General features: G+C 37.9%; 1 protein-coding gene across 3 annotated transcripts in view; it reads right to left on the minus strand.

The window, feature by feature from the left end:
• Nucleotides 1-220: 220 nt before the first annotated feature.
• Nucleotides 221-10,683, minus strand: part of LOC143024641 (uncharacterized) — a 42,287-nt gene continuing 31,824 nt past the window's right edge. For 2 of the 3 annotated variants that reach the window (XM_076183554.1, XM_076183552.1), the window contains exons 5-7: nt 10,003-10,209; nt 8,949-9,110; nt 221-2,476 (exon numbers count right to left, since the gene is read on the minus strand). In XM_076183554.1, the coding sequence (XP_076039669.1) occupies nt 8,967-9,110; nt 10,003-10,209 (351 nt within the window). In that variant the 3' untranslated portion in view covers nt 221-2,476; nt 8,949-8,966. Of the gene's footprint in view, nt 2,477-7,785; nt 8,338-8,948; nt 9,111-10,002; nt 10,210-10,683 lie in introns of those variants that run through there. The other variant, XM_076183553.1, reaches the window with a different exon arrangement.

Consider the following 10,683-nt stretch of genomic DNA (forward strand, 5'->3'; position numbering starts at 1 on the left):
TTTTCATGCTTTTGTCTTTGGTGGTACTACTGTATTTTGTGTAAGCTGGATGCTACTTTTCAGGAAGTAAGCATATATTATTAATAAAACATTAAAAATTGTAGAGAGCAATACTACACATCATTTGCTTCTCTTGGCATTGTGCTGATGTAGCAACAACATACTCTTTTTTCCAAGAGTAGAATGTAGGTAAATAAACGTTTGCATTTATATCCAAGAATAGATATACCAAGTTTTATTTTCAAAAAACATAAAAAAATAAGCATCCTGCAATACACAACCCCAACATTATAAGGGGCAAAGTGCATTTTTATGACTATTTGGTTTGACGTCACAAACTAACAGGAGGCTAGGGCAGAGCCCAACACAGGTGTCTTTGTAGCATGGAATTTAATGAATCATGTCCTTGGTCCAACTTGTTGGTGGCAGGGTTCTAACAGCCCTTACCTTGACCTCTGCTGCAAGTAGTACCTGCTCAGTCAGCAAGCATCCTCAAAGTGCATTTTACATCCTACAAAACTAAAACTTCTAAGCACATATATCAAAGATTGTTTTAAGAGAAGGTTAAACAACTTTATGGATGGTGAATATTGGTAATGGATATAGAACTGCATAGTGTAGGATTTATGGTCTCTTGCAGTCTCCTTCATTCTTACATTATGTTCTACAGATGGCCAAGTCAAAGAACCTCTTGTATAGCTCTTCCACTGCTTCACTGTATGGTGTCCTCCTCCACTCCTTTTCATCCACATGAATTCCAACCCTTTCATCAATTCACTTTTAAGTTACATTCTTCCTTGCTCAACACATTCCACGTGCATCCAAAGCTCCTTACACCCCATCTATCTCAACCTTAATTTGTGAATAAAATTTTTAAAAAAGTAAAGGGTTACTGTAGTGATGTAGTTCACTAGAAACACTGGATGCATTATTAAAGAAGAAAAGTTACAATTACAATGTTCAGGCCTTGTTGTGTTCAGGCCTTGCTATGGATGTGCTGTGTCTTGCGACACTGCTTCTGACCCAGGGCAGTGGACAAGGTGCAGGGATGACCCGTCATCCAGGAGGTGCTAAGATAAGAGGGAGGGTGGAGGGGTGTGGAGTGTATTCAGGGATGGAATGGGTGGGAATGATTTTATGCCTTTTCCTTTTTGGCTACCTCCCTTGTAAGGGAGAAAAAGCCTTGGTATATGTATGTATGTAGGTTGATGACATTAGTGGACAAGTTACAAATCTTTGTTCTTGAGACAGCATCAAGAGGTCAGAGAGGAAAGAGAACCCACATGGATGTTAACTCATGTAATGGAGTAAAAGATGTCACAATCCAATTTACAACCATAAATAAATTTAAGGCAAAGTCTGATCACTGGTGACAGATGGGGACCTCACAGGAATTGCTCTTTTCTTTACAGTTTAGTAAATACAGTTAAGTATATAATATTATATAGGGTATTATATATGGGTACAGGTAATGACTACAACAAAAATACTAGGTCTCTTTGCAAAACACAATAAGAATTGTGGTCATACTTTTTTGTTGCCTTGTCAACAATGTTCAAGGCTCAATTGTATGCAGAAAAAAAAGAAAGAAAAAAAAAAAATCTGGAAAGGGGTAGTGGCCATATTCAAAGACCAATGAAAATGTTTTTGTGCGAAACCAACAATTTCTAAACAGCATACACGTTTCTGCGGTTTACCCGTTAATTTCTATTGATGTTTAAATACCCTAAGGCTCTAACATGAAAAATTAACCCAAAATCACTGCACCATTCAAAACCACAATAATTCAAACATTTTCAAATACTATTGCCAGTATGAACTGGGTTTTGTTAATTTCCGTTCAGGGGAGGGGGTATTATGCTAAAAATACTTTATCAAGGCATAGTGAGGTAGTATGACCATTTCTCTTCGTGACTGCTTTGATTTCCTAAGTACACATGGAGTCCTCAGGCTAAGGCTAAACTGCTGGCATACAAGAGGAAGTACTGCACCTCTTCAACATTGGCTATGCAAGTAAAATTTTATTATATAAAGACTCAAAGATTAATTACTGCATTTAACAGTCACTGGACACACATGACTACAAAATTGTAACATTTTACATGCTCTACATCCTCACAATCAATTGTATTACATTATTCATAATTTCCAGGTTCATATAACTCTCATGGCATCCTGTCCCTGATTTTCCAGATTTTCCATTTGAGATCAGACTTCAAATTCTCAAAATCTCTTGGTTATTTCTGCTTGCTTGCCAACACAACTTTATTTTGAGATACAGAAAGGAACAACTTGCCAGACAAAATAGTTAAATGAAAGAACACAATTGAATCTAAAACCAAATTTGACTTCTCAGACAGGATCACAAGAGTTGATTTTTTCTGAAAATTACAATCATGTAAAAAACAAACCAGTAAATATATGCAATGCAATATATCATCTTCCTTGTGTTGCTATACTTTGCTGACCATCATCCCTGAAAAAAAAAAATAAATAAATAAAATAAATACATATACCAATAGCTTTTTCCCCCTTACAAGGGAGGTAGCTAAAGTCAATGGCATAAAATCCACTCCCACCCATTTCATCCCCACATATTCCACTCCCATTCACCTCTCCCTCCCTCTCTCCCTCTCTTCTTGGCTCCTCCTGGATGATGGGTCATCCCTGCACCTCGCCCACTGCCCTGTCACAAGCAATGCAGCAAGACACAGCACATCCACAGCAAGGCTGCTTCATTTAATCAGCGATCCCCATTCTCCCTCCCCTCATGCAAAAGAAAATGGAGAAATCCCTTCTGGCTGCATCAAATTATCATTCACACAAACTCCCTCACCCCTCCATCAACCACCCACTCCCATGCATGACAGCATCATCCATACACAACCATTCTCCATTCACCCTTATCTTCTGTCTTCTCCCATCCTTCCTCAACCGACATTTCCCTCTTTCCCAATACCCCTTTTACCCCATCCATTCATCTCATCTTTGGTCACCCCCTCATGTTCACTCCATCCACCTTTGCCTTCCACACCTTTTACTAATCTTTCTCCACTCATTCTTTCCATGTGTCCAAATCATCTAATACTCTTTCATAATCCCTATCTCCCAACTCCCTTTCCACCCCTGCTCTCTTCCTCACCTCCTTGTTTATCATTCTATCCAGCCAAGTAAACCCCTACCACACTTCTCAGGCATTTCATCTCAAACACATTTAAACTCTTCCTCTCTTATGAATTACAAAGGATTACAAAGGCAGAGCATGCAGACAGGAGACCTTTTGGTCCATATCTAGGTCAGATTCGAAAAAAATCATAATAAATTAATAAATAAAAACTATAATAATGTAAATAACAAATAAAATACATAAATAAATGCATAGGTATAGTTAAGTAATAAACAAACAGATAAATAGTAAATAATAACAAATTGACATATAACTAATAATAAATGAAAATCAGACAGACAAATGATGATAAAACAAAAACAAATAATATCAAATAAATGATAAGCATAACAGCATCTTGCTTAGGTGTTTATCAAAATGATTCTTACAGCTTCGAACTAAACTACATTGCACTACCTGTGCAGTAAGTTTATTCCATTCATTAACTACACGGTTGGCAAAGTTGTTTCTACCTACCGTATTTTCCAGCTTAAAATGCGCACCCATGCACTTTGCTATCTCAGTACACAGATAGCGCGCACCGACGTATAACGTGCATGCCCGATCGCAATCTAGCTAGAGAATCGAGAACCAGCTAAGAAAAAGTTGGAACTACATGTACCGGTATATGACTCATGTTGAGCATTGGTCCCTTATTACTTTGTAGCTTAAGTAGTTTGTAGGAAATATGATCTAAAAAAAGTTTATTGGAAGTAAAATACACCGAAAAGTTTCGGGATTTTTACAGAAAATGTTCATTTTATATCTTGAGGAAATAATTCGTCTTTACCATTTTTTAATTAATACTGAAACAAACTACAGACTGTTTCGTTTTAGCTTTGAACCTGCAATGACAGTGGTGAAATAGGACAGTCTCTCATCGAGGTGACGTTTAGTTAATATAACTCCCGAAAGAGGGTGTTGTAGTCAGGTGTTTGACACGAGTTTATGAACGGCTGCAATGGAATTTGTACCATACCTAAAGTGAAGCAACAAAGCCAACATAAAAATTCAAACTAGGATGCTGTGAACATGGGCAAATATCATGAATATTGATCATGTTTCATGGTGTTTAGGCCTATTTAAACATGAAAAATAAGATTCGATAGATACCTATACCAAATATTTATATACAGTAGCCCATGCTGGCGTATTCTTTCATGTCACCATGGCTGCTGTTCTTGTTCTCATGGAACGTCACGGAGAAGTGTACTGTCCCGACTTTGTGACGGCCAACATCGTCACGTTGTTGTGAAAAAAATTACACACACAGCCGCAGAATTCTTATCGTAGGCCGTAGATAATGCACACCACCGGATAACACGCACCCCACATTTTTAGGCCCTTCCAACGGAAAAAAGTCGCGCACTATATGCCGCAAAATACAGTACTTCCAAATTGAATCTATTTCCAGACAGATTGAGACCATTGTTTCTTGTCTGATTCTCATTCAATGTAAAAACCCGGTCACTTTTGATGTTGTCAATTCCCTTTAGAATCTTAAAGACCTGTATCAAGTCACCCTCTGAGTCTACGCTTTTTTAGGGAATACAGATTCATAGGTTTTAGTCGATTTTAATATGATTTATTTTTGATATTTGGAATCAGTTTTGTGGCTCGCCGTTGTACTTTTTCCAGTCTGTCAATGTCTTTAATGAGATTCGGTGACCATACGGAGACAGCATATTCCAAATATGGATGAACTAACGATTTATATAGCTTGTTAATGAGTGATGGACTTTTGAAATCAAAAGATTGCACAATCAGTCCTAGAATCTTATTTGCTTTCTCAGAGGCTGAAATACACTGCTTGGATGATTTGAGATCTGATAATTATGCCGAGATCTTTTTCACTATCCACTTTTGTTAATGAATTTCCAAATAACTTGTAATCATACTTACTGTTAATTTTACCTATGAGCATTACCTTGCATTTACTTGTGTTAAATTTCATTAGCCACTTTTCAGACCATTGCTGTAATTTATCTAAATCTTCTTGAATATCTAATTGGTTTAAGTCATCATTTGCCATTCCACACAGTTTTGTATCATCAGCAAATTTGGAAACAGTAGATTTTAGTCCATGGTCTATATCATTTATATATACTATGAATAGAAGTGGCCCAAGAATGGAACCCTGAGGAACTCCATTCATAACATTTTTCCATTTAAAACAACTCTGTTTTCGATCATTCAACCAATTACTAGTCCAACTTAATAGGCTACCACTTATTACGTGCGAAGCTAATTTAGTAAGTGGTCTTTCATGTGGGACGGTATCAAAAGCTTTTGCAAAGTCTAGATATATTAAATCTATATTGTTTCTTTTGTCATAATTCGAGATAACCGTGTTGTAGAATTTGAGTAAGTTAGTCACGCAAGAACGTTTCCATCTGAAACCATGCTGGCTACCATTCATCAAACTACTTTCTAAATGTTCGATAGCATCTCTGATGATAGTTTCCATTATTTTTCCTATGATTGAAGTCAAACTTATAGGCCTATAGTTTTTGGCTTCTTTTTGTCACCTTTTTTGAATATGGGAGTAATGTTAGCTAGCTTCCATTCTCTTGAGACATCTCTGGATATGATGGATTTCTTGAAAGTAATTTCTAATGGAACAACAATCTCATTTATCATTTCCTTTAAGATTCTTGGATGCCAACCGTCAGGCCCTGGTGTTTTATTAACTTTGAGTTTATCTATACACCTTTTAATTTTTTCTTTTGTTATATTTACCGTGGTAAGTTTACCCTCGACTTCTCACAGGTTTCAATCTATAGTTCACTGAGGTGCTTAGTTTACGAATACCAAGCAAAAATAATTGTTTAATATATTACACATTCCTTCATTTGAATATTCAAGTTGACCATCAGCAGATAATAGTGGACCAATGTGATTCCTAACAACCTTTTTATCTCTAATGTAACTATAGAATTCTTTGGGATTCTCTTTGGATTTATCAGTGATGTTCATTTCGTATTGTCGTTTTTTTTTTTTATTGTCTTTTTTAAATCTCTCTATACTGATACACAACTTTCAGTCATTAGATGTACACGAGTACTTATACTTCTTATAAGCCTGTCTCTTTTTAGCAATACTTTTTTCAGTTTCTTTGTCGAGCCACTTTGGGCGAGCCTAATTTGGGGGACATCTATCCTTAAAAGGATTGTAAGTATGAATCATCTTAGTGAACGTATTTTGAAATATTTCCCACATCTGATCTACAGGTCTTTCGCTTAATTTTGCCTCCCAATCTGTAAGCTGAAGCTCCTGACGTAGTCCTATGAACTGAGCTTTACTGAAATCGGGTATTTTAGAAACACAAGTATCTATTCTAAAAAAATTTAGGAGTTTGAATCTAACTAAGTTGTGATCGCTATTTCCAACAGTTTCACCGACTTCTACATCAGTTACCATGCTTTCACGGCTAGTGATCAATAAAGTTTCCATATCTTGTGGGCTCTTTTACAATGTTCATGGGTCATCCAATCAATGTCAGTAAAATTGAAATCACCCATTATCAATAAATCCCAGCTGCAGAAACTAGACAGTTCTTGAAATAACAGTTTGTCGTCTGCTAATGATAATGTCTTTGGCCTATATATTACACCTACATTCATTTTTTGTCCATTTGTTTGGGTTAACTCAACCCACAAACTATCATATGCATCCTGTTTCACTTTCTCTAAAACACACGTATGAATACTGTTTTTAACGTACAACAGAACACCCCCACCTTTCTTGTGGTTTCAATCCTGATGAAACTGTTTAAATCCCACAATATTAAATTCAGCTTCGAACTCTGTACCATTTAACCATGTCACAGTTATTCCTATCATATCGAGATTTTCACTTTTGACATACGCCTGTATTTCTTTAATTTTTTTTCCCTAATACTACGACCATTAAAGTACAGTCGAACCTCGAAAGCCCGGACTAATTGGGGGGAAGGGTGGTCCGGTCATCGAAAATATCGCCCTAACACCCGTAGATTTTCGCAGCGGTATACATATAGGTAATGTATGATATGGCATAGAAACACGCAAGAATAATACTCTAACACTGTAACAATAACAATACTGTAATAATAATGCTATAATACAAATAATTCTGTAATAATAACTGTAATACAGGCATGTAAATGTACTGTATATACAGTGTACTGTATTCTTTATTACGTATACTGTAAATATTGGAAGGTATGCACGCGGGACAGTGGTGGCGGCCAGGGTTGCCGCGTTTTCTACACTGCCGTGTAGAATGGGAGTGTTGCCATACCGGGGCATACATTTTTCTCGGGTGTGTGCAGACTTTCATAGCAAGATATACTTGTCAAACTTTGACAAAATGTTGGTTCTAGTTTTTTTATTCTTGAATGTATATAAGGCCCCCATGCCCTAACATATTCAGTAAGATATGATTTTTTTTTTTTTCAATATTATTATCGCTAAAAGAAAGCTGAAACTTTAGCGTAGAATTTTTTTCTACACCGTAAAAACGTATCTTCTGGGGTATAATATTTTATAAATAACACAATTACCAATAAAAGTCATATTTTGATGTACCATTTATTATTTGATAACTAGTTCTAGGACTTTTAAACAAAAGTTCGAGTTTTTGAATGTTTTTAACAGCCCGCTGATATGTAGAAAAAATTTCCTCATGTCCTTGTGCAGTTGCCACATGCCACTATTTTACTACGTTTTGGTACAAAATTCTTCGAAACGGCAGCCCTGGTGGCGGCTTGACTGGGCCGGGTTTGAGTACATGTGTACGGCTGTCGCTGCCACCTACCGGACAAATAGGGAACTTTGCTTGAAAAGTCCGCCCTTTGTTCATTTCGACCGGTCATACGAGGGTCCGGGCTTTTGAGGTTCGACTGTACATGGTTTTAAAAAACTCATGATTATTTCTTTTTGACACATTTTGAGTTTCAATATCATGTCTTACATTATCATTTTGTTTTTTATTTATACCTTGCTCTATATTATTATTTGGTCCTTCATTGACATTCAATGCCTCATTAACATTTCTCCCATCAGACATTTGGTCGATCACGTTACTGCCCCATACAGTGCTGTTGGCACAATCACCACTTCTACAATCTCCTCTTTGTATCCATTTCCAAATGTTTATTTCTCATTATACTTTTTAATCTCCCAAGGCATCTGAAATAAGATTAAATAATAACAAATAAACAACTCTGGGGGGGAGGGGGGATTCTTATCTGACTTCCTAAGATTGGGAGGGGGAAAAGAATGCCATTACCAAGTTCTGCATAAGGCAAAGAAGGCAACAAAGTATGAACAAGTGAGAGGAATAAAGATACCCCCCTCTCATACTTTCATGCTCTCTTTCTCTGGCACCCCTTGATAGAGCTTGGGGTCAACAATATCATTGCCAAATTACATGGAACCATACATATTTCAGCATCAGCTGGCCCTAGCAGAGATGGTGTTCCAGCAACTCAATCATATACAATGAAATGTTACATTCAACTCCTTCACTAGCTTGCATTCTTGGTTCTAATGTAGTTCATGCAAGAAAATTCGGACAACCACAGAAGACCTGGAAACTCCTCCTATCAGGAGACTAGGATGGTGCCCCTTTCAGAGGACTTTGTAGGGTTAAATTTAATGAGCCCTTGGTCCAACTCATTGGTGGCAGGGTTCAAACTGCCATTACCTCAACCTCCACAAGTAGTGACGCTCTAACCCACTCTGCCAGCGAGCATCCACAAGCAGAAACAAAAATCTCAAATAATATCGAGTGGAGGTACCTTTCCAAATCATCTGGTTCACACAGCAACTTCCTTCATAGCATCTGAATAACTGGGTGGTAAATCCAATGGGTCTTCCTTGTTATTCTGTACCAGCATCTTACTCTGCTGTGCTTCCACCTGTGTTTCCACCTGCATCTCCTGCCAAATCTCTTCTTTAAGCTGAAAAATGAAAAGAAAAGAAAAAATCAATCTGTTGTCCCTGATCTTTCTTGCAGAAGATCCACACCCTCCAGAAAACTGTATCCCTTCTACCACCCCACTCTCTGCATCACCTCCCGATTTCTCATAATCCATCCTTATTACTCCCAACATACTTCTTAATCATCTCCATTGTGTTCAAATTTCTCCATTCTGTCTCCCTTTAATTCCAAGTTTGCCCCATACATTGACGTGGGCACAATCCCTTGATACCTATTTCTCATGACTATTTATTCCCCATCAACATTTACTTGCTTCCCTCACTACAGTTTACCTCCACCATCACTCCTCCATTCCCTGCTGCATGTGACCCTAAATACTTAAAACTATCCACTCTGACCTCTTTCCTTTAAAACTTACCTCAAACTCACTACAACCCTCTCCTTTGTACACATCTTACTTTTAACCACTTACATTTAACTTCTTTTATCACACACACTAGCACCGACTCTCACCGAACTAACATACGAGCAAAGACTACCCAAATTGAACCTACCAACACTGGAACAAAGAAGAGAAAGAGGAGATTTGCTGACTATCTAGAGAATAATGAAAGGAATGGAAGTTTTAGACAGGAATGACCTGTTAGTGTGGGACAACGGTAAAACGAGAGGACACGGAAAAAACTGAAAAAAGATAGCTATAGAAAAAACTTGAAAAGGAACAGTTTCCCACACAGAGCGATTAATACATGGAACAAATTAGACAACAAAACAGTATGTGCAAACACTATACAAGATTTTAAGATAAAACTTGATGCAGAGAGATACAAAGATGGGTCACCACGAGCATAGCTCCCCTCCCGTATATTACAACTAGGTAAATACACATCACACAACAGTTTTATACATACCTGTTTATAATAGGAGATAACAACCAAGAAATAGTGGACAGAGAATATGTACAACACAATTGCAATAGGCATGGCAATCCAAATAACAATTAAGTCGTCTGGGAATATTATTGCCCAAAGGAATGGAAAAGCCACCAATATAATTGTGTACATGATCATTGCAAATCCAGCCATTGCCATCCATGGTATGAAGAACCCAGGTCGTCTCTGAAATTTATCAAAACAAATTAAGGATTAGAAAAGGATTACAAAGGCGGAGCATGCCAACAGGAGACCTTTTGGTCCATATCTAGGTCGGATGCGAAAAAAAATCATCATACATACATACATATACCAAGGCTTTTTCCCCCTTCCAAGGGAGGTAGCCAAAAATGGAAAGGCATAAAAACACTCCCACCCATTTCATCACTAAATACACTCCACACCCCTCCCACCTTTCCTCTCATCTGAGCACCTCCTGGATGACGGGTCATCCCTGCACCCTGCCCACCGACCTGGGTCAGAAGCAGTGTCGCAAGACACAGTTCATCCACAGCAAGGCCGCTTCATTTAATCGGCGACCCCCCCCTCTCCGTCCCCCTTTGCATATAAGGCGAGGACGGGGAGAAATCCCTTCGGGCTGCGTCAAAATTTACTCACACATACTACCCCACCCCCCACCCCCCCGCCCATTCCTCCTCA

Source organism: Oratosquilla oratoria, chromosome 4, assembly GCF_046742065.1.
Source record: "Oratosquilla oratoria isolate Oo_2021 chromosome 4, ASM4674206v1, whole genome shotgun sequence".
NCBI classification, from domain to species: domain Eukaryota; kingdom Metazoa; phylum Arthropoda; class Malacostraca; order Stomatopoda; family Squillidae; genus Oratosquilla; species Oratosquilla oratoria.